Raw genomic sequence first — 25,883 nt, 5'->3', positions numbered from 1 at the left:
ATATCTCTATTTCTACGTTTCTTTAAATCCAGATTTATTTACTTCATGAGTCACGCAGGAAGTTGCCATATTGGTTAACTTAGGTACGGTTTGTATGTCCCTCAAAGAAAGAGAGATCATGTGATATCCAAAAAGCCTCGTTGAAGAAAGAAAACCCGGGCAGCGCGGGTATTATAGCTAGTAATTAATATTTTGTTTTAATTATTGTAATAAATTATTGTTTAAAAATAAAACATTGTAATATGCAAAAAGTAAGTTTTCATCATGTATACCTATTGTGTTTAAAACATTATCAAAAGGCATTCATTTATGTTTTTGACGTCAAAAACCCAACCCTGTTCTTAAGTAAGTTGTAGTTATTTGTTCAATTACTTCGTTTTTTGTGATGTTTCAATGAATTATGAAATCATGCAATGCTATAATTAATTTATCATTTTGCCATGGCTGGCTATCATTTCCAATCTGCAAGCAAATTTCCCACATGTTGGATGATGTCATTAATTTTACATTTTTAAGTATTTTTTCCCCCTTTACCAAATAAAGTTACATTTATTCAACAATATTCATATCAATTTTTAAGTCATTCTGACAATCTTTTTTTTTTTTTACAGAGTTTTGAAATCAGAACCTTAGTTATAATCACCCTGTATATCGTGAATCATCGCTAATTAATCTGCATTATTTATGCTTCATTAAATGCATTATATTCACCTAATTTTTATTATAGTTTTTACAAAATAGCTTCCTAATTAAGCATACTGAAAGTAACTGGAAAAAAAATCTATATATATGATTAATAATAACATTAAAAGAATTTTCAAACACAGTAATCCATTGAGTTAAGCAAAAAATGATTAAATTGCAAAAGTTGGTTTTTGTTAAAAATTTAAGAAATATTTATTGATTAATTGATATGTGAATAGTGTTAATTACCATTAATAAACATTTTATTTTGATTAATTATTAGACGTTTCAATGATTTTTCACAAATTTTATTGTTTTTAATGTTAATACAATTTAAACCAAATAAACCTGGTTTTTTTTTGTTTTTTTTTTAAACCGGTTTTTTTACCAACCCTGCTCTACAGTGATATTTTTTCTTAGTCTGTAGAGTATCAATATATCGAGGTTTCACTATATTGCCACTCTTGACACAAGCGGTACCCCTATTCTCTGTGCTTGTTCAGGTAAATGACAAACTCTTGTTATTGTGACACAAATACAAATACAAGGCCACAACAGGCAAAATGCCCAACAAGGTGGCTGAGAAAAAGATGCCCATGGATGTCATATATTTCAAAAATACAGCAATCCAATTAAAAATGCAATTAACAAAAATTATAAACAATATATAAACATGATAAAATATTATACAATGCCCATTAAATGTATTTATGGTCGCCTTATTCCAAGTATGGATAGCTTCTCGATTTACCTTACCATATATATCACATTTCTTTTTAAATGTGTCAATTGTGTTAGAATTTATTACCCCCGGGGTAAACTATTCCATTTACTAACAATCCTATTGGAGAAAAATTCCCTATGACACCATAACCTAAAATTGTCCCTTATCTGGCTCCTGTAGCTTTATTATAGATTGTGATAACTTCTTTTGTTCTTTTGTTTTTTTTTAATACGTCTTTCTGTTTCTGATACCTTGTGTGTGTGATTCATTATAGGAGATGGCTAAACACCCATTTTTTATGGACAAGCCTTTGAATGAAGGTGATGAAGTCCCACCACTGATTGACGCTCTGCAGCAACTGAAGTATGATCCTGATGAGAACACTCTAGAAGGTATTAAGGAAATAACTTTTGAGCAGATAGAAGAGGCAGTATTCATCATGGTTGGTTAAAATACCAAGATTTTTGGAAAAAATCCAAAAAACCGGGTTTTTTGGTTTTTCTGAAAAATCATTCAAACTTCTAATAATTAATTAAAATAAAATGTTTATTAATGTTATTAACACAATTCCCATATTAATTAATCTATAAATATTTCTTATATTTTAATAAAAACCAACTTTTGCAGCTCAGTTATTTTATAGCTTAACTCAAGGAAATATTTTGTGTTTGAGAATTCTTAATATTATTGACCATATAATAAAGAAGTTTTCCCTTATTACTCTTTCAATATGCTTAATTAGGACTGTAATCTACAAAAACTATGATATAAAAACTAAGCAATTACAATGTTTTTAATGAAGCATAATTAATGCAATTTAATTAGCAATGATTTGCGATATACAGGGTGATTATGACTAAAGTTCTGATTTCAAAATACTGTAAAATAAAAACCACTAGTCAGAATGACTTGAAAATTTGCACGATTTGCAAATTCCTGAGGCAATGGAATTTTGTATGGCAAATAGGGGGGGGGGGGGAAAAAACAACTTAAAAATGTAAGATAAATGGCACACTGTACTCATCCAGCACATGGGAAATTTGCTCCCAGAATGAATATGACAGCCATTCAATGCAAAATGATAATGCAATTAGCATGTCCTGATTTCGTAATTCCTGGAAACATCACAAAAATGAAATCACTTAACAATAAAACGACGGACCGCGAGAGTATATCTAGAAAGACGGGTTGGTGTCACAATGACCCCCCATAGTTTTTTTGCAATTTTCTGATACCTTAATGCTACAAATCATAGTATATCATTTTTAGTACATAAATAGAGTTATAACAAAAAAACAAAGGGTGAAACCACTGATCTGTTAATATATTTTGTTTTTATCTAGCACTCAAAGTATTCTGTACAAATCACCTCTCTCGATGCACATTTGCTGCACACTGGTTTTTTTTTGCATTGCGTACAAGATTGAAGTGTTTTATTGAGTGTGCAGTTTCTTCTCACACGGCATTTTTGCCGTTTTTTGTCTCCATCCATCAATAGGTGTTTTGCATATTATCACATTTTGAATTGTAGTTTTCAAGTTGAAATACTCAGCACAGAGTTTTTCACATAACTGCAATATGTAAGTTATCAGTGATTTTTTTCCTGTCACTTGTTTCTACAAAATCCAAGCATTTTTTTTAATTGTAAACAAATACACACACATACACATTACACAAATACTGGACAATAACACACGAAAAGGAATACAAAAGAAAAAAAAATGATATACACATATAACACACAAATACACACTATGTGGCTGGCCCCAAGGGACACAAGTCCTTCCCGGAAGCCAAAAAGACATTGTATTACATTTTTTCACTGCCATTGTGCCATTGTGAGCCGCCAAGTATGCAGTATATTATAGAAAACCATATAAGAAATTTAAGACATGATGTATAACAGTTCAATGTAAAATGACAATCCATATTTGGTGAAATTTAAACAAGATGATGTGAGTATGTTCTGGGTACAACATTAATATACATAAAAAATATATAGTTTTAAGCAGTAATATGTAAAAAAAAAAATTGTTAATATTTTATATTTATCTAGCTTTTTTATGAACAGTTTCAGAATATGCCATCATAATTTTGAATGCTTTTTGCATATTTGTAAATTTCATATTTGTGGTTAGTATTATTATTAGTTGATTTTTTTGACTTAAATGAATTCATAAGTTTAGGAGCAGTAAATGAGAAACACTTTTGAAACAGATGTTTTTTTGTTTTCGGCTTCTTGCTGCTGTTCTATTTGTTTTTCTTGAAGCCAATTTTTATTTTTCATCACAAAGTTTATCGTTCGGTAAATATATAATTGTCTGATGTCTAGTGTGTGACAGTTAATTTTTCTATCGTTTCCAGTATAGGCCTGTGTTAGCATATTTCTTACCTTGCTATATGTGTTACTTAGTTGCATGATATTACAATAGTATGCTCCACCCTACGCACACAAACCATAAGTTATAATTGAGAAAACCCATGCGTGAAAGGCATCTTTCAAAAAATCCTGCCCTATTAAATACTTGAGCTTCTACAAAAGAGCTGTGTAAAATCGATTTTTTTTTTTTTTGTTATTTTATCGCAATGAATATTCCATTTCAAGTCATCCTGTATTGTATGTATTCCCCTAAGTATTCATGTTCATACACTCTTTGGATTCCTTGGCAGGTGCAGTTTTGTTGTGCGTGAAGATGACATATGAATTTTAATGGGATTTCTGTGTCGGAATTTAAGCCTCTCGTTTTAGTAATTTGATATTTGGTCTTTTGCACGTTCAATTCAAGTTTGTTTGCAACCATCCACTGATTAATATGTCTCAGATCGTCCTCTGTCTTTGTTATTAAAGTTGTTATGTCGTCATCCTCTATGTACAGAGCTGTGTCATCGGCAAATGAAATTAATTGACCGTTTAGTTTCAGTTTACAGAAGTCGTTTATGTAAATGAGAAATAGTGTGGGACCCAAAACAGATCCCTGGGGCACCCCTTTTTGAACCTGAAGATAACTACTCATTTTCCGATTTATGACTACTTCTTGTTGTCTGTTAAAGTAATATGTTTTGAACCATTCCAATATTTGTCCTCGTATACCAGCTCTATGTATTTTTTTTTGTTAATACAGTCAAAACTACTTTATCAAATGCTTGTTTTAGGTCTAAATAAACAACAATAGAGTATTTATCGCTGACATATCCAAAATGTTAGAAAATTCATTCATTGGCCAGCGACAACTTCCAGTCCTGGTCGTGTATAATCACACCATTTGATCCACGGTGTCGACTCTATGTTTAGTTTCGTTATTATATGCAACTGTTTCTGGGGTCTTTTTTTCGACAAGGTATCATTTCTCACGATTTTGCGTTTCTTATTTCTCAATGGCATTCTATTTTGTATCAACTGATGCACCGTTGGAGAAATAAGTTTATTTTGATTTAAACTTCGTCATCAGAACCGCTACTTGCTTCTCCACAGTTCGGCATAGGGTATAGATCTCACGCTCTTCTGCACTTTCATCATTACTGCTTCTGGAGTTTCTCCCATCTAATCTTTGCAACTCCTGGAGTATTTCTTCTTTAATAAATATACGTTTTCTCGCCATTTCTAAACTGTTTGAAATGATCACGTGTATTAAAATTTTACACTCAAGAAAAATGAGCAGTGCATATTTAAGCTGCCAAAAAGGGGAAAAAAAGTATCACTGTATAAGTATGCTATTACTGGCAACAAAATTCTTCCGAACGCCTGTAGTAACCAGGCAGAATTTGTGGTTCAAAGGTGTCATTCATCTCAGCGAATATCATATATTGCTGCTTTTCTCAATAAATATGAAGACGATTACTCCAGTATAAGTTTCTTAAAAATAAGTTTTGGCAATGAAATTCTATCTCCTAAAATATGGGTTTTGACTTTCGTTTCCGAGTTCTGTAGGGAAATTATGCTAATCGACAATTTGAAATGATCAAACTTTTCATTCGTACATGTTTCGTTTGATTAAGTTAGTAAATTTGAAATCTTTTAGGCTGAAATTTCAAGGGCATTTTTATGAAAAAAAAAATTGACAAATGAGTGCAGTAGTCTCGCTTATCCGACATAAATGAGCCGGCAGGACGTCGGATAATATAGAGGTATTAAGGAAAAGCCTATGAAATGTCAAACTATGTTATAATTTTGTACTTTGCGAACCTAATAATCATGTTTACAGTAAAACAACGCAAAAAATCAAGTGAGAAAATGAACTTATAGTTACAGAATATTTTGAAGTTAAATACAATACTTAAAAAATTTAGTCCTGTGCTGATTTAAGAAATTTTTTGATTGTAGTCTGCTTTCCTGAAGAGTGATATTTCTTCACTGCCAAATCTTTGCAACATCATTATGTAGATTCCTGTAGCTTCTTGTTGCTCAATGTATTTAATTGCAGTTTCTAGAGTCTTAACTCCGTCGTTATGTGAAATTCTGAAAGCTCAACAGTTGGTGCTTGATCTTTTTTTTTTGTTGCAGTGGGATGTTGGATAATACGGAAGGTCGGATAAACGAGACTCTACTGTACGCTGGTACTGATGAATGACATGGTATTCTGCTGAAGACACAGCACAGTAGAAAAGAATTAAAATCAATTGACTTTTCACGTGACATCCAACCAGTGTTGTCTTAATGCATGGGTCTGACAGAGCACGACCCAGAAACCTCAAGTGCATAGGGATCTCATGAGAATGAGATCTGGTTCAAATTATCGCGAGTTAGCATTTCTAGCGAGGTAGGGGGAGGGGCCTCAGAAAAATCATTTTAGCAGAGGGCCTGTGATATGCTATTTTTTTAATATATTTTATTTATTTTTTTTAATTTTTATTTTTGGGGAAAAAATAAAAAAATTTTGTGAATAAACAAGAAATTTCTCACCTGAATTTTTTTTTTTGCGAATGAATGTGAAATTTATGATTTAAAATTTTTTTTTTTGCGAAATTTTGGATTTTTTTTTGCAAAAAAATTATGTATCCCGAACTATAATACATATACTGACAGGATTAAAAGAGTGGCAGAGTTTCGCCAACACTTGGCGTAAAAAGTGACTACGCAGATTACGCGTGCCAAGCGACCGGAAGAAGAAAAAATGTACAGTTATTGCGTGTCATTGTAAATAACATGTTGATGTTTTCCCGTGTGTGAATTTTTGTAAATAAATTAATGTGACAAGTAGTCTTATAATCAGATCAGAGTGGAGTCAGATGTGCGTTATCAAATCAACTCAGTCTGAATACCAAGAAGGCATATATATATATATGTCTAAAACGCATCTCTAGGAAACCACAGTAAAACCAAAGTAATATTCCAAAAATGATTGTTGAGTCCCAAAAACTATTGTTGCCAGACATTTTTTCACCCATTTCGGGCATTTGCCCAGCTCTGACGAACTTTTAAAGTAGCCTATTTTTCAAGTCGGGTCCTGCTTGGTATATATGCAAAATTTGGCGATGATGGATCTGAAATTGTTGATGTGTGTATAGAGAACACACGCACAGGAAATCAATTTTATATATATAGATCTGTTACCTTTCAAAAGACACATGAAGCAATATATTTTTTCAATCAGTGACATTGAGAGCTTTTTTTTATTTGTTCTATGCTCAATCAGTTAAATCACCAATCTATTCGATCTGGCGCATTGCAACATTATATTGATTTTTATTATCTGAAAATCATCCGATGTATATTGATATAGTTGCACTCTATGCCATAGCTACCAAGTCTCCCAAATTTTCTGGGAGTCTCCAGAATATTAGCTTCATCTCTCAACCTCCCAAAAAGTTCTTAAATCCCCCAAATTTTTACAAAAATCCCTAATTGTCCATAAACGTTCCCTACTTCATTTAAAAAGAATTCCTGCTTCTGAAAACAATCCCTAAGGAATTTCTTGTGGAATGACGTCACCTTCTGAAATGACGTCGTAAATGTGGGGAATAGTGTGAAATTCCTTTTTTAAGGACGTTTTACAAACCTTCTGATAGTAACAAGAAAAGTTGTTTGTCTTATCTCGCAGAGAAATAGCTTAGCAGGATAATAATTGGAGATTATAGTGACACGCATGTGGTCAAAACTTCAGGAAATCAAACGTTCCAGAAAAAGGCCAACTTTCTGTTTTTGTGCAAGTTGTGTTACGGACATAAACATCGGTCATGGTGGAAAGACTGACATCATCACCCATGTGAAATAAAAAAAAAACAACGTTTGTATAAATTAAAAAAAAAAAACATCAAGCGTCGCAAAAAAAACATCAAGCATCACAAAAAGCCATGTGTTCTTCAAAAATTGACGCTGTTTTTCCTCCTTATATATTCTGATGATTTTGGGGTCATTTGCACAGAATGTTTGTTCACATTGCCTCTGATTGAACATAATATATTTAATATATTTTTTTAGATCAAACCATTGAAGTTTTGACCTCCAATTTCACTTGTTTTTTTGTGTAGGGATTTTATTCCCAAGTGTTTAACTTCCATGTGTGTAAAATCCCTATTTTATTTTACTTCAATTTTTGAGTAGGGATTTTATTCCCTATGCTTCAACTTTTATGTGTGGAAAATCCTTATTTTATTTGGAAAAATCCCTTTTGTATTTATTAGGGAGTGGTTTTAGTATAAAATATGGGTCCACGCAAAAATCTCCCTAATTTTCATTTTCAAAAGTTCGCAGCTATGCTGTTGCCAAAAATACTACAAATCATGCGAAAGTACTTGTTTTTATATTTGATTTTTTTTTTCTCATATTAACCAATGCAAAAAGGGGAAAAAAGGAAATTTTAATTCCCCCTTTTTTGTGTGTGTGTGTGTGTGTGTGTGTTTTTTTTAAATATTTCTTTTTCTGTTTTAGTTTGGTGATATTGTTCACTAATAAGTAACTGTGTTCATTATTATTCATTATAAACTTGCAATGTGTATCAACCAGTATGGGTCTCTAGACCCCTTGACTGATCTTTTTTTTTTGTCTCATCTTGTGTGCATTTATGCAAGAAATTAAAACAATAAAGTGAATTTGAATTGAGAAAAAAAATTAGTCAAAACCAATGACATGGTCACTAGAAGAAAATTAATCTCCTGCCCCCACCAAAACATGTTCAAAAAAATTCTTAGAACCAGTGAGAATCAAATCCAAAATATATAAGTACCCCTTGTGGATTCTGAAACAGGCTGACACAAAAAATTGTTTAGCACCAGCTTAAGAAAATCTTGCTCATATTGATTCCTAGCCAAAATTTTCTCCCAATCTGTACCCATATTATTGAAATCCCTAATATTGCAACCATCTTATGCTGTATAAGTCTCAAATTTTTTCATATAATGACAACCTTATGAGTATTTGTTTATTCCTTTCTGTATAACAACCACCCAATATAAATAACATGTTTTTCGTGTAGTGATAGAGGATTGTTATATACAATGAGTGTCGACTGTGTATTTAATTCACCTGAACATATCTTCCAGCAAGCAAAAGGAAATTCATGTGTTGTTTCTCTAGCAAACTTCAATTTCAGATCCACATTCTCTATATGAAATGCTTGATATTGAAATTTTATACATTGAAAGTTTTTCTCAGATCCTCTGTGATTTTTTTTCCTTTCCAGAACTGGCCAGTGCTCACAAAAATGATGGCAACCAATATTTCAAGTTGAAAAAGTACAAATGGGCTATTGAAGCTTATTCTGAAGGCTTAAAACAGAAATGTGAAGACAGAACCCTCTATGTCCAGCTGTTAGTGAACAGAGCTGCTTCTCATTTTCATATAGGTACAAAGATTCTTCTCTTATCCACATTAGATTAGCTCAATGAGATTTTATCTGTAACTATTGAAATTTTTATATTTATAGAATTATATTTTTTCATTTTATATCAAAAAAATTGACACTTTTAAGACAAATAAAATTTTAATTGATCGACACATTTCCACTGTGCAATAAAGAGCCGTCATCAAGACCTCGTGGTCAGAAATCACACAAGTGAGTCATTGAAGGGGCGCAATTTATGTTTGGTCATTCGGAGAGTTCACCTTTGTATTTACTGAGGCTGAGTGGTCTTTGGATGCGAATTGGGGGTGCCATCTGTTGCAAAGTGTTGAAATTCTCTCTCGACTGAGGTTAATAAAGCCTGTCAGAGCTGATGAAATAGGTATAATGTTCCTTCCATCATTAATGAGGAAGTCCTGGCAAGTTCTGATGAAGTATCCCTCGAGAAAATTCAGTTTGGAATTATGTGTTGCTTTTTTGAAAACAGACGCTTTCTCAAAATCAAGATTATGGGAAAGTTGTCAACAGTGTTGGGCAATAGCCAAACTATTTGTCTGTCCCTTCTCAACATGCTTTCAGTGTTCAAGAACTTGAATATTAAGATTTCTCCTAGTTTGGTCAATATACCCTTTTTCGCAATTCTCACATTACCCTCTTTTGCACACTTACCTGATACATGGGCAACAGGGAGAACTGTTTCAACTTGGGACCACACTCCTTTCTGTATATCTTTTGCACTGGGTTGGCCATAATTTTTTTTCACAAAATATTATGAAACAAAAATCATTATTAACCATTGTAACTATTTTCTTCAGAATTAAATATATTCTTAATTTCAATCACAAGATTCTGCTTTATCCAGTTATAAAGTTACTTATTGTAGCTTTTTGTTAGTTTTGTCTTTTTTTACAGTGCTTAGTATTTTTTTCAGAGTGTTTTATCAAATTTATTTTTCAATTTTGGGCAGTTCCTGTAAAAAATTAAATGGTTTTCCATAGAAACCAAAAAAAAATCATTTTTTGGCTAACTAATGGGATTCCAGAATGAATCTTCTTTGTTAGCTGAAGTATCACTGTGAATTAAAAAATTTATTACTAATTAGAATAGGAAATGTTTCCTGTGAGGGATTCTGAGACTGTCTTCCAGTTGCATTTGCATAAGTGATGGGAACCAGAGTACGTTCTGGTTCTTCAGGTCTCCCACTTCAAGGAGTAAAGATGAGCATCAATTCTATCATAAAAGTCTTCCCTTGAAGAGCTGGTAGACCCACAAAGACCGAAAATATTACAAACAGTAAAAATTCATATGCCTGTTACTTTTACTTGTGATTGAAAAGGTAGATGGCAGCATTTGTAACACGTTTGCTCCAGACAGTCAAATATTTGGTGAAACACATACATATATACTTACAACAATTTCTAGTATTTTTACACTTTTGGTAAACATTTCCTAGTATTTTTTATGAATTGCCTAAGGCAGTGGTTCTCAAACTTTTGCCACCCACAGCTATCTTGTGCTTTAGTCTGTTTAGGTTAACTTTGCAGTAAAGAGAAAGGTAGAGGGTGTATTCCTTCGCCGCAAAATATAGTTCTCATATATTGGAGGTTTACGATGATCCTTTATACAGAATATTTCAATTTTTTCTATGATTTTGAAAAAATACTCAAAAAATATCGTTTTGAACCGATGTTTATTTGTTTAAAATTTTCAAATTATAAAAAATATTGGTTACCATTATCAAAAATTCATAGTAACGGCAACAGCATTCTGGCGCAATATCCTAGAAATTTTCCCCGCCAATATATATCATTGTCATGTTTTTTTCGTTGCACAATTATATACTGTATATATATATTTTTATATCATTATTTGGTTGAATTTTCCATAACGATACAATTTTTCATTCAGTTTTACATGCAGTTATAGGCTTACATAAACACGAATATTCAATCAGTTTTTTTTACTCCCAAAAATAGGCTTCAGTGAGTTCAGATATTCACTCATAGATTACAGTAAGTGTTTCTCTTCCACGAGAGTGCCGATACTATTGTAAGAGGCTGTTTATGGGTGCAGAAGTTATGGTTTTAGGTCCTCCTTTTTTTCAATTTATTTTTTACCATGTTTATGGGATAGTTTTAGTTTCCGATCACGGAGAGTGTCGAACACTGCAACGTCCCTTATGGGAGTTGCTTGCCCGGTTCAAAATATCCAGTAATACAGTGGCAAACTACAAGTGGAAAATGATTGCAAATAAACTTTTGCATGAAATATTATTTATTCAATTTAATTATAAAGTTAGTCAATTTTAACAATAGATTAGTATAACGTGGAGCCCTCTATTTGACGTTAACAGAAAGATACTGGCTCACCAATTGATGATCATCAACAGTCAAACTTTTATATTGATCGGACATCCGATGTTATTAGTCACTTCGACGTAGCCTTTCCCCGTAAGTATCAGAGAAGGTTTCTCGGTTGAGAGCCGGAACACCTTGATCAGCTCCAGGGGGGCCTCTCGGTTAGGGCCGGACCACCTTGATCAGCTCCAGGGTGCCTCTCGGTTGAGGGCCGGACCACCTTGATCAACAATGAAGAACTTTGACTGAAGATTAGTTAATGTTTTCAATTCCGGACCTGCCGGAAAACGGATTCAAACACTATAAATTATTGCATTTTAACTAATTTTCAGCTTAAGGCCAATGGATACGGTAGCAAGACGGTCAACCGTCCTACTAGAGGGCTTCAGTTGAATAGAACAAACAAAAGATGAACGCAATGTGAGAGACAAAGAGGGAGGAATTTATACTCCTATTTCAGAAGAAGTTTGGGACCACATGTCCTCGCAAGGCCTTTTCGCCTCAACAAAAATATCGGATTTACATATTCATGCGTCACTATATTATAAACATTACAATTAAATTATTACATTGGAATCTGGCAACATGACACAATCTGGAGAGCTGATCAGACTCTCCCGATTATGTAAACAAGACAATAAGAAATGAATTGTTCCGACGGAGGTCTGCAGGCCCCCCCCCCCCCCCCGCCGAAAATAAGTGAGTACAACACTATATTTCCCGTACAACGAGACTTGTAACAACTCCCCCGGGAGGTTCTTTAATAAAAATAAAATTATTTAACCGGGCAAACCCTTAAGCCTCACCCAACTATACATATTCTGGACCAAACCCCTCCATGAAAATAGCGACATCGTCGTCATGAGGGAAATTAATTTATGTGGGACATCAGTAGCCCGGCCTCTGGCCCGTTCTCGTTCGACAGCCGAAAAACCCCACCCGCCGACTGCCGAACTAAGCGAACATTCTGGCCCTTACCGGTTTGCCAGCGGGTCCTCGGGTGGTTTCCGGTAACTGAGAGGTCCCTGGGGTCTAAAATAAGAAGGAATTTCCCACATAACGACAAGATCACCATTAACGTAGAGGGATCGGATCCTGATACGTTACAACACCAGTTGAGTCGCGTCTTCCACTCACACAAACACGGACGCCACCTTCCACCCACCTGTTTCTCCAGATGTCCCTTGCCTTTAGTGTCTCTTCAGATAAATATGAGGGGGGGGGGAGTCCACAGAGGTTTGGGCTTTCATCTTTTTTATGTGACAGTTGTATCTTTATTTTCACCAGAGATAGCCACGTTAAAGTTCTCTGCTCTTCCATTCCTAAATACTATGTTTTTGGTTTTTGAATACTCGCTGTAAACAAAACTCGATAAGAATCATCCGTAATAACCATGAGAGTTACATCAACCGTAACAAAAGACTAAAACTATCGTAAAAACAAGTGTCATCGATGTATACCGTTTGGAGAAGTGGGGGGGGGGGGAGGTCGAGTGACGAAAATTTTGGCAAGAAAAGTGAGTAACAAATTCTAAACTTTTCTGTATCATTATTATTATTTGGTGCTATTCCTGCATTTACACGTGAAAACAGAGTTAATCTGCGTCTTAATTTTTTTTAATTTTTTTTGCTTCAAAAATTTTATTTAACATTAACTTTTTCTATATAAATTGAAGGAAAAATTAAAAATCCCCAAGTTTTTTTGAGAGCCATGATTAATATATAGTATTTTAAAATTATATGTTGCTTTCATATTATTGTTTTTTTTTTTACAAATTAATTTCATCTGATGAAAGGGAAATATTGCAAAAAAATTAATACTATGTTTTTTGAAATTTTTAGTGTTACTTACAGCACATCAATGAAGAGTAAGTGACACGCTCTGATAGAAGATAATTATTTTTTCTAAATTTAAAAAAAAAATTTCTAATCAAAAAACAAAACAAACGATTTCCAAAACCTCACTTTAATGTCTGAAAGTATCGGCAGTGGTTTTTTTAATTCTATAATTATTACTAATTTAGCTGTGCAATTACGTAACACGTAAAAAAAGTTTTTTCTCAGTGAGATTGGCGAGAATCGGCCATACCTTACCAAGGCAGCGCATCGATACATTGGTTAAGAGGCTTTCGTTCCCATAGCAACGAGTGATGCGGTTCCCCCGTAGCTTCCTCTTCACTGCAAAGTTAACCTGAAATGGACTATAGTCACATCATTTATCTGCAGTTGTCAGAAATATTTTAGTAGATATATTGTTGCATTCACAAAAGAACCACTCTAAAGCATGGTCATGCACAAACATCAATACCCCATCAATATGTCCAGCTTCCTGCAAGGCCTCTGACAAAAGTTGGCAACAAACCTAGGAGCCGATACATATACTTTGAGAAACACTGCCTTAAGGAAATGCTCACTAGGTGCTGTGTGGTTTAGTAGAGTTCTTTAGGTTGAGGTGGATGATACTGCTTAATTATCTGAATTTAAAACAATGAATTTGATGAATTAATGCATGATAAATTTAAAAAATTTCAGTGAATTAATTTAAACATATTTGTTTAATTCTATGTTCTTTTTCCTTTAGGTAATTATAAGAAGTCATTGAGAGATGCAATGGAGGCAAAACTCCTGCAGCCAGATTATATGAAAGTGATTCATCGAGGTTCTGAATTTTCATGTTTCTTGCTGCATTTAACTTCATTCATTTAAAAAAATAGTGTAACATTTTGAGTGTTCGTTGTTTGCGTGCATATGCATGTGCTTAACAATAAAAACAACTGGCCATGGCTAAGTAATTCAGAAAATTCACAAACCAGGTCTTACATGGTCAATACAATGTCTTGTAGATAAATATTCCATTTATTACTGCCTAACATAGTGTCAAACTTTGATTTACCCTTTGACTGAAGATAAGAATACATGGTACCCCTGCTTAATTTCAAGTGTTTTAGCAGTACTACTGAGTACCTTGACATATCTGTGCTATGAGGGACATCGATTTGGTTGAAGGGGTGCAGAGAAGACCTATGTGTGTCCTTATTGACACACAGGGCTTGAGTTATGAAGAGAGACTTCATTTTTTGAATATGTTTACATTGGATGAACGCAGGTGTAAAAGAGATATGATCGAAGTGTTCAAAATTTTCAATGGGATGGATAGGATGGACAATGAACTTTTAGTACACCGCCAATCGACTGCTTTTCAAGGGTACACCAGTATCGATTGGTAAGGGCCAATGCAAGGTTATGGTGTTGCAGGGAATTTTTCTCTAATAGGGTTGTTAATAAATGGAATAGCTTACCCCCGGTGGTAGTTATTTGTAACACAATTGGCACGTTTAAAAAGAAATACGATAATCATGTTGGGGTGGGGTAAATCGAGAAGCTATTTATACTTAGATTATGACAACCATAAGTATTCTTTATGGGCATTGTATAATATTTTATCATGTGTATATATTGTTTTTAATTTTTGTTAATTGCATTTTTAATTAGGTTGCTATATTTTTAAATATATGACATCCATATTTTTATGGGCATCTTTTTCTCAGCCACCTCATTGGGCATTTTGCCTGTGGTGGCTTTGTATTTGTATAATTAAAATATTGGAATAAAATTCTTGTATACTATCTATTAATTTAAAATTGTTCACAAGTGTTAGTGAAGAATTAGATCCTTGTGTCCCTCCAAAAGCCGATTCTGCGTACAAAGCTGGAATTTTTGCGATGCGAAACAGTGACTGCCACATAGCAGCTTAATGGCAAAACTGTGGATATTCAAGGTCGAGTTTTTACAGATTCGGTTTTTTCCCACGATTGCGGGAAAATTTTACAATTTGAACAGCCGTTGTGATCCTTTACGATTTAAAAAATGCACATTCGCAATATTGTAGTAACAAGGCGAATTTATGCCATATAGACACTGTCTTTGAATGCCGGCAGATAGTCGCGAAAGTACAGTAATTTCCGGTATGTGACTGGAAGGGAGAAAATCCACAGGGGACTAAAACTCCAACATTTGACATCTACACGGCCCCTCATTCAGGGAAGCAACTAGATATCTTATTCACTAATCCGTGTGTACATCGATACAGTATAGTGTACTGTATCTTTCTCTTTACTTTTTTCTTCTTAGAACTAGGAAAGAACGCATCTCGGAGGATGCATGAACAAATTTTTTATGCATCCTTTTCTAAAATTTCAGGTATTTGACGTGTTATAACGCGTCAATGGCATCTCTGTGCACATATCTTTACCTTGAGGCACAGTGATCAATATCATTGTGCCCTAGGGCAATGGTGGGCAAACTTTTTAGGAGTGGGTAAAATAACAAAAATAAATTTTGGCGGGCCAGACATATTCTACATTGATTCACATATGGAAAGTCAGAGATCACGCAATCAATGATCCCCAAGATGTAGACCTTAGATAAATATAATTAGGGCTGATGCTCTACATAACTGATTCACTGTCATAATTGGAATTTTTATGCTTAGAAATGAAGTGTGTTTAGAAAAGTATACGTTGTATACTTTGAAGACTGTCACAGTTTCATTGCAAATGAGAGACAGTGCTGTATCCTTCACAATTGTGAAAAATAAAAAATATGTATACTTTAATAACTTTATGCATATTTATTACATATGTGTTTGATTTTATTTATTTATTCAATATTGCTTGGTTGAGGCCTATACGAGGGAATGCAGTGGTGAAATCTGACAGAAAAGACAGTTGATGTTACAAAAGAAATCGGAAACTGTTGTACGATCAATAATGTTTGAGGGGAGGTTGTTCCAATCGGTTATTGTTCAAGGAAAGAAACAAAATTTGAAACAATCTGTGGATGCAAAGATAGGTTTCAATTTGTGGGAATGGTTAGTTCTATTGGAAAAGTATGAAGCTGGAGTTAGAAAATTTTAAGTGTCGATGTGAAAAAGGCCATGAAGGATTTTGAAAAGGAAAGTTAATCAAGAGAGACATCTACGAGTGGAAAGCAGTTGGATATTGCGTTGGCGCTTGAGTTCAGTAGCAGAGGCGGAGGATGACCAACAGTTTAAAATGAAGCAGGCAGATTTATTTTGAATAGATTCTAATTTTTCTGTATTGGAGAGAGTATGAAGGTCCCAGATTTTACAGACATATGAGAGTAAGGGAAGGCTATAGGTTTGGAAGCAGAGATGTTTGGGGTGATAGGGGGAGGTTTTAAGGTTTCGATGAAGAAAAAGAGTTTTTGGAGACACTCATGTGAAAGATTTAATCAACATGGAGGTGCCAACGGAGGTCAGCAGACATAATTACACTCAGATATCTATAATAAGAAACCTCAGTGATTAATGAGTTATTGATAAAGTAAGAATCAAGGGGAAGAAATCTTGCTAGTAAGTTTCATAAAAACTGTTTTTGAAGAGTTAAGGAATAATCGCCAGAATGAGCACCACATTCCCGATATAATGTTAGGTTATTTTGAAGATATGTTTAGTTGGATTCATTGTGCACTGTTTGGCAGATGACACAATCGTCTGCAAAGAGTCTGATATGACAATTGATGGAATTAGGAAGATCGTTTATATAAATCAAAAATAATAATGGTGAGAGTACTGAACCCTGGCATGTGCCAGACTTAACCTGGAGAAATGGGGAGTTCTTGCCCTTGAAGGAGACAAACTGACTTTGGTTGGTGAGGAAGGCTTCCACCCATTTAAGCAGTTGAACACATAGGCCAAGGTTTTGGAGTTTTAAGTAGGAATTTATTGTGGGGCACCTTGTCAAGAGAAATCCATGAAAATTGTATCAGTTTGGACATTTTTGTTGATACTGCTTGATAAATCATATGAAGAGAGTTAATTGGGTAGTTACTGATAAAGATGATAGAAAGCCGTGTTGATTAGGGAAAAAGAAGTGTATTGAATCAAGGTGTATATATAGGAGGATTTCCTTGGCAACCATGTGCTTTAAAAAGGTTTGCAGCATGTAGAGGTGATAGCTACTGGTCTGAAATTAAAAGGATTTGAAAGAGAGCCTGTGTGTGTGTGTGTGTGTGTGTGTGTGTGTGTGTGTGTGAGTGTGTGTGTGTGTGTGTGTGTGTGTGTGTGTGTGTGTGTGTGTGTGTGTGTGTGTGTGTGTGTGTGCGCGCGCGCGTGCGTGCGTGCGTGCGTGCTTGCTTGCTTGCTTGCTTGCTTGCTTGCTTGCTTTATGAATTGGGATAATCTTATTAATTTTCCAGTCAGAGGGCAAGTTAGATGTGTTTAATGAGACTTTTTTTTTTGAAGATAATTAGAGATTTCATCAGCACAAAATTTAAGAATATGATTTGGGATCCCATCAGGGCCAGTAGAGTGGAGTTTAAATTTTTTTTTAAAGATTCAGGAGGCCTACTTTAGTGAAGAAGACAGGACAAGAGTTGAATAATGAATCGGAAAAGGAGTACTGAGAGGGAGTAGGGCTAGAGGAAAAAGCCCAATTATCTGTTCTCACCAATTCTATGGCGATATCAAGGTGAAAAGTTAGATCAATTACATCAATTTTAAGGGAAGAAGGGCCAGTTGAAGGGTCATTTTTTGCATATTCAAAAGTTTTTAAATCAATTTCTTTTTAAATTCTCACAACTATATTTCCCATATGCAAAAAAAAAGAAACACACCGTCGCCTTAAATGAATTTTTTTTAAACACTGAAACTGAACATTTCTATACTATTATTTTTAAATCTCCCTACGGCTGGATGAAACCTCTAAGCGGGCCATAGTTTGCCTATGACCTACCCTAGGGTGCCAGAAAACATTCTTTGGGAATCATTGCTATACACCTTGGAGATGTTCTCCATACCAGTTGATCATGATAGATTTGGACTCTACAAGGCTATTCATGCACTCTGCATATTTTTAGATGACTGAACAGCATTTCTCATTGACTGATTATTTTTCGTGAAAGGACTGATGGTTGATTTTGGCTAATCACCACCAAATTTCCAATGAAAAACTCTCTGTAATGACGCAATCAACTAGCTTAAGACAAATAATTTGACACATAATATCCATTGCTGCATGGAACAATGTTTCTTATGCACAAACTTTTTAATGCTACACTGATGCTTTCTCTCCCAACACAAAAAGCAATCTCCCCCCCCCCCTTTTTTATGTGTATGTGTGAAAACAGCATTTATGTAAACAAATTATTCAATTTTGAAGTGTTGGAAATGTGTGTAAAATATATTTTTATTTTCATGACCATTGAGTTTGGAACTATTTGTATATTTTTCACTTACTGGTTTTGCAGGGGCTCTTTGTCATTTCAAATTAAAAGAATTTGATGAATGCATATCCTGGTGTCAAGATGGTTTGAAGGTAAAAGCTAACATATGTACATCTTCAGATGTTGTATTCTTTAGTGTTAGTTTTTAATCCTCTGAAATTCATGGGCTGCCTTTGAATAAAAGCATTCGTCATTTCTGAGAAAACTGAGTTGTGTGTTTCACACAAAAAAACATTAGAGAAAAACGGCAAAAATAACCTTTGTGTTACATAAACATTCATATTTATGTTGGTTTTCATGTTTTTCTCGATCGAATCTCATATTGAGCTGATATGCAAATTTAAGTGTTGTGTCTAATACAGGGTTTGAGCTATGGTCATATATCATTTTTTGCAAAATGTGAAAGAAATCTTAGAATAGTAGCCACTTCGTAAAAATGGATACAGGATGTACAAAGCGAGTAGACATCTAACCATCAGTCATTAGCATTATAGCATTTTGCAGGGCTCGGCACGGGTCACTTTTTTCACTAAAAGTCACTTTTTTAGAAACTGGTCACTTTTATTACGTATTTTCAGGCCCAGGTCACTTTTTCCACTTTTTTAGCAAAAAAACCTCGGTCTCGCGCGTTTTTCTGCTGTCAGTGTTTTTCTTTTCTTCAAGGAGGAACTTTACCTGTTCAATATCGCTAATTTTCTCCCTCCCTTCATTGAACCACGATCGAAGGCATCTTATCTTCCCGGGAGCATACCGTGTGACGTCAGCATAACTTGATTTCAAGGCGCTTGGAAAAAGTAAGCTCCTTGGTTAAAGAATCGTCATTTTATGGAAAAGCCTGTCGGAAAAAAAACTAGCATAAAAGGCGTACTTACAACAAAGAATTTTTTCCCCCCTATAACTACCATTCTTTCTTATTTCCCCACTCGTTCTTTCATTTTCATCTTATTTTAAAATTGATCCTTTATTTTATTTGTTTTGAAAAGTTTTAGTCCTAAGGGCCAAATTCCTTTCTCTGAGCATCGAGCAAGTTACATTTGTTGTTTGTTCTATCGTTACTTTTGTTAATTTTTTTAAATGTTATTTGAAATGACGATTAGAGAGCCCGTGCAGAAACTAACATACGCGCAGCGGGAGAATACCAAAGCGCGTATTAAAGACGCGTATTATTAATACGCTTTGGAGAATACTCTTGTAGCTGGCCAAGGTTAAAGAAGCTCGCATGTATTTTGAATTTACTTACAATAAAAAAAAAAATCATCCGATTGAAAATCGCGATCTATCGACAAATAAAATTTGTACTATTTTTCTAACTGGATTTAAATCTCAGCACGAAACTGTACCCCCAAATTTGATCGAAAGGAGAACTATTTATGAAAAGATCACAGAATCCTGCAATTCAACATTTAGTTTAACACAAGGGTTTCCAAATCGGATGAAAAGTTGTCATCAGGCTGATAAAAACTCAGTTAACGTGCATGCGAGCCGTAACTGAAGGCGGATTTAACGATGGGCACACCGAGCGCGCCTTTGGCCCCTACTTCACATTTTTTTCCTAATTTAAAGGGCCTAGTATTAATTTTTTTATGCCCGGGCCGTAACTTAATTTAGAGCATCTTCACGATACTGATTGTTGACTTAATATTGTTGGATTGTTTTCCTTTTTTTTTCTCTCCATGCACGTGCGGGGAACCGGTTGTTCCGACGCTGTATGCAAATCGGCGGCGGCGTACCCTCACGGGAGCACGGATATATAGACTGGTTTTTTCTCTATAGGTGAGATGTCGGTTTTTTCCGCATGGATGTATGTCGGGATTCGATTTGTTTCTCTCTTTTGATTGCCGGCCGTATTTTTGATGAACGAAAATGATCTTGTTTTTTGTTTTTGCAACTTTTATGGAAAAAGAGTTCAAAATGAACTTCTGATCATTGTTTTTCTTCAGCTCAGTCGGTACGCTCTGCCCCCCAAGAAATATCGACATCTTGCGCGCCATTCTTGATGTGTAAAAAAATCTTATTTTTAGACCTCGGAAGTTATTAAAACTTTTGTCTCGAGTCTGTTATGACCGCAATGGAGAGGGCGGGGGTCTGGTTCCACGGGTGTTGAACGAGGGAAGGTGCCGAGTTTACTCATTTTCTGTTAAAAAGAGTGGATACCGGCCCCGAGCGATAGTAAATTTTCGTTCGTACTTGCGACCCGGATTGCTACATACCGTGAGCAGATCCAAAAGCGGGGGGGGGGGGCAATGCCTTGGACGGCGTTTTTGATGGAATGGTATATTTAAGAAAAGGCAATAAAAATTCCTTTGCAAAATTATCGAATTTCACAGTCAAGGGGCAGTAAAATTACGTTTCCCCTCCAGAAAAAACAATTGTATTACGGCCATGGTAAATCGGGTGTTCCGGATGGGGACGAATTCACTATTTTTGTTCGTTGAAAGTTACGGGAGGAGTCAGCGCTAACGTGGCGACTTGTTTTCGCGCTAAAATAGATAGCCCTGACAGCAGCATCCATAAACTCTGTATCAACCGCATTTATAAACCCCGTATGTTGTTTATTCGATTTTTCTGTTCATTTCATCCTAATTTTCCGTATTTCCCGATATATTTCTATCGATTTTCGCATATTGCCGCATATTAGGTTAATTCATATTATAAATTATATATTTTTTTGTAATTTTTTATGTGCCCTTTGTCAGCCATCTTGAATTGACTACCGCAAAACGGCGATTCCTTGAAGCGAAAAAAAGTCGCCACTTTGGTGCTTACAAGGTTCATGGGAAATATACCGGGGAAGGCCGCTGAGTCTCTTTTTCTGTTAAAAATTACGGGGGGGAGGCCAAAATTATACTGTTTCCAGGGGTAGGAACACTGCGCCAAAATGTCCAGAATTTCTTAAAGGACGCCAAAAATTTTTTGCTCCTGCTTACCGTGAAACGATTCTTTCTAAGAGCGTGTTTTATATATATATTCCACTGTACGCCTTATTTAAACTGTCTGCCTTTCCATCGTGAAACCCCGATTGTGCAACTGAAGATAGTTTGCAATGGTCTTTCAGCTTTAAAGTGCAAATGCGAGTCAGTTGCCGTTTAAAAAAAGTCGCCACTGGAAGCAGCAGAAATTACTGTAGTCGATCGTCATTGCGTCAAATCCAGATGTTTCGTGAAAAAAATTTCCATTCCGGAAGTAAAAAGTGTGTTTTCGCCGAATTACGAATGTTAATTTAGGAACTTTGCCGAATAACGAGTGTCAGATCGCTAATCTCGCCAAATAATGCGTACTTAATCGCCAAACGTCATGTTGATTCTTCCGAAATTCTCCCCCATTTTGCAACAATTTCTTTCCGTGTATAAAAAACTTATAGAAAATTTTTTGCTCATTTGAAGTGCTGCTGTTCAAGACAGCAAATAGTGCCCTCAGTAAGCAAAAATCATCTTAAATAGACTGGTGTGAAAAATTTAATGACAGCCTCTCTTTCAAACAAGGTGTCAAAAGCCTGAAACACCAAAAACAAGCTGATGAAAAGATTTTTGATAACAAAAGACAGTGCAGTTTTATTTTGAAAAGGGATGAGGGTTAACGAAAATATTCTTGTTAATTTCCCGGCTCCAATAAATATCTGCTCCAAATCCTATATTTTGCTGCTCCAAAACTGATCCGAATCCTATATTCCAAATCCTGAATTTGCTGCTCCGAATCCTGAATTTTGCTGCTTCCAAGCTGCTCCGAAATGGACTTCCCCCTTTCAGGGGGGGGGGGGGGACCCGAAGATCTTACATTGCTTCTATGTATACATCAGTAGGCTCTGCCATTGACGCTGGGGGGAGGGTGGATTGCCCCTCCCTCAACATATAATAATTAAAATAATTTAGTTAATTTAATAATTTGAATACTTTATTCAATTTAATAATTTAAATATTTTATTCAATTTAATAATTTAAATATTTTATTCAATTTAATAATTTAAATAATTTATAATTCAGTAATTTAAGTAATTTTTTAATTTAATAATTTAAAATGTTAAAAATTTAATTTTATGGTTTTTAATCATTAAGTAAATTTCTTAAAATTTGTTGGAACATATTATACAAACCTAGGTATGTAAATCAAATTTGTACTAGTTAAAAAACGTTTGAGTACATTTTGTATACTGTCATTCATAGCATAATATGAATGAAAAATCCACTGGAATGTAGATGGGACAAATTCTCTCATCAAATTTTGTGTTATTTCATTTTTTTTCCTTCTTTGAAAGGGAAAAATTTTTCCCGCTTTGAAGTTTTTCCTGCTTAAATTGATTTTAAGATGGGTTGTGGAAAGCAACATTGGGGAAAGGCATTGCTACTGTTACTTAGAAAGGATGTAATGTTACTCTCTCACACATAGTTGTTGATAAATTTGATAAGTTATTCAAAACTTTTCTAGTTAGCAGAATGCGTTTGAGTTTGATTTAATTATTTCACGCTATTATGTAAAAAAAGCAATTTCAATGAGTTCTATTGAAATGCAAAGTTAAAACTAAATTCAATTTCAATTCATTCAATTTGTAATAAAAATTCATTGTCCATTTGGTCTCTCTCTCTAAAAATATTTTGGTCACTATTTGGTCACTTTTAAACATTTCGGGCACTATTTGGTCACTTTTTCAAACATTTTGGTCACTATTTTCACTAATTTTGAGGCCATGATCCGTGCTGACCCCTGCATTTTGCTAAAGCTTTTCCCCCTATTTTAGCTTTTTTTTAAGGGGATTTTTTTCATCTAGTTTGAACCCTGGTCTAATAGTGTGAAAAGATTGTATGAAAAAAGGATTATGTTAACTCCTAGCAGACAGAGGTGGATATGTCGATTGATAAGGTATTTTTTCCCCTCAGAGCTTAAGGATTTGGAATAAACAGCTTTCTTACTTTAGCATGAAATAATTTGTGTCATGATTTGATTTAATTTAAATTTTTTAAACAAATTATGCACAGTATTTGTAATAGTGTTTCAAATTAAGCTCAGGATACCTTTGCAATTGTCTACCAACAATTTTTTGAAAACTTGTTTTGTGAAGTGCATTAGTTATATACTAAATAAAAAAACTTTAGTGGAAAAAAAAATCACTGGTTTTGAATTTTCTTTTGGCATATTTTGCAAAGAAAATCCATTCACACTAGTAAAGTAAAACAAAATGAGCACCACCACCACCAAATAATCCACCTTTTTTCAATCTAACAGTTACAATGCAGTTAGATTGAATAAATAAAAAAGAAAAGAAAAAATGAATTTCTCTAAAGAATTTTAGTGTAATGTAAGAAGTAAGCATACATTCTGTGAGATAAATGATCATAAAATTAAATTAGTAGATCTTTTTGTCTAAAGATCATGTCACTCCACTATTCATACAACCTTTGTATGAATAGCACATACTAGCTGATGTAAAGATGAATTCACTAATGAAAATTCCACTGACCCTGTGGGGGAATCAAACCACCATCTCTTCACAATATTCTTCTTTGCATCAGTCAGTTGCTTTGTATAAATCTTCTCGGTAGGACATGCTGCAGCTACTGTGCGTTCGTGTGGGCATCACACTGGACTCTCATCATGAGGATCCAGGCTTGAACCCTGTTGGCTAACAATGGTAGTCAGCTGAAGTTGGTTTTCTGTCTTTTTCCGATTTTGAGGTACCAATGTGAGCTGGTCTCTCATTTGAAAAAAGTCACATAGGTGCACCTTCAACACGATACTTACCTAATATGAAAATTCAGGCATTTGTCATTTTCGCTTCAAAATATTAAGGACAGTTGGCAGCACTAGTGTAACATGGAACAAGTATGATTCTGACAATATAAATATGTTAGGACCACACATTTATGTTCACACATAATGAGAAATGTGTACAAGGCGCATGTTTGGTTAAGTAGTAGCACCTCCAGTAGACTATCACAGCAACTCAGTGCATTGCAGCGCACAAGTGTGGAGAATCATTGCTCCAGTTTTTGTTTTTTTTTTGGGAGGGGGTTTGCACTGTGTATTGATTTTAAGACCAAGTTAAATTCTAAACAACTCTTTCTAAAATTTTATAAATTTCACTAATCCGCATTGTAATCAGCACAGTAGAAATAACTGAATCCTCTAAAATGCATATTTTTTTGTTAATGTGATCAATAATGTATTTTCAAGAGATGAGTAAGAATATTTTTTCTGATTTTTTGCATGTGATTGTGATCCCTCCTTCCATTTCTGAGAAAAATAAAATAAGCAAGAGAAATACTCTTATATTATTTATGCTGTACACATATTCCAATGCTACCCTAAATAGAAGAAAAGTTATTTTCCAAACAGTCTCTCTCTTTCTATTATCAAAATTCAAACAGCTGACTCCTCGCACTGGCAATTCATATGACAGGTTAGGGGAAATGTAAAAATTTATTTTGGGGGGGGGGGGAAGGAAGTGGTAGAATAATAGACAAACATGTTATTCCCCATATATCAGCCAGAGGCACCGACATGAAAAAAAAACACTAGTGGTACTGAAAGTTGCTGGTTGTCCTGTATATACGAGACTCAAGCATGTACACAGGAGAGAGAAGGTGCATCAATGCATTGTTTTTCACAAATTATTGGGGACTCAGCTCCTTTACAAAATTTACTGAGGGGGCTCAAATGGTTTCAGCCCCTAGGTTCCGGTACCTATGACATCAGCCATTTTCCAACTTTTATTTCTATTCCAGCTGCTCTGGTCAAAATTGACAAAAAGACCTCAGTGCAAACCAAAAGTACTTCATATTTCTGGGGCAGTATCCTCGAGGAAGTGCCTTCGAGATTTAACAAACAGAAGCCGGAGAAACAGTCGGTTCTGGACATTTTTCAAGTGTAAGCAAATAATATTTTGGTGATAAAAAATCACCCCTCCCCTTCAGTTGGAGCCCTTAAAAATTAGACCCTTTCATTTGACGCCTTCTGCGGGCACATGGTTTGTAGGATTCAAGATCCAGCTCTGCATAGAAAGATTGTCAGCGAAGGTTTTGCATGCTTCTAGGGATTTTCTTATTGTTCCCAAAAACTGTTTTGGCCTAGATGTCTTTCCGTGCAGAGATCGTTCACAGTTTAG

At 34.7% G+C, this 25,883-nt stretch overlaps 1 protein-coding gene across 6 annotated transcripts in view; it reads left to right on the top strand.

Moving 5' to 3' along the window:
* LOC149067409 (hsp70/Hsp90 co-chaperone CNS1 homolog) overlaps nt 1-25,883 on the top strand; it is a 161,402-nt gene that overhangs the window by 33,058 nt on the left and 102,461 nt on the right. For all 6 annotated transcript variants that reach the window (XR_016195355.1, XM_089252767.1, XM_089252766.1 and 3 more), the window contains exons 3-6: nt 1,683-1,800; nt 9,028-9,189; nt 14,124-14,201; nt 18,812-18,879. Coding sequence is in view for 5 of the 6 variants with exons in the window: in XM_089252767.1 (XP_089108893.1) it covers nt 1,683-1,800; nt 9,028-9,189; nt 14,124-14,201; nt 18,812-18,879 (426 nt within the window). In the remaining variant the exon portion in view is untranslated. The remainder of the gene's footprint in view (nt 1-1,682; nt 1,801-9,027; nt 9,190-14,123; nt 14,202-18,811; nt 18,880-25,883) is intronic.

This window comes from Pholcus phalangioides, unplaced genomic scaffold (genome assembly GCF_987345545.1).
Source record: "Pholcus phalangioides strain wild (caught in Gottingen) unplaced genomic scaffold, Ppha-v1.0 ptg000030l_1, whole genome shotgun sequence".
NCBI lineage: Eukaryota > Metazoa > Arthropoda > Arachnida > Araneae > Pholcidae > Pholcus > Pholcus phalangioides.
Note: the sequence above shows the minus strand (reverse complement) of the source record. Positions and strands in the feature narration are given on the sequence as shown.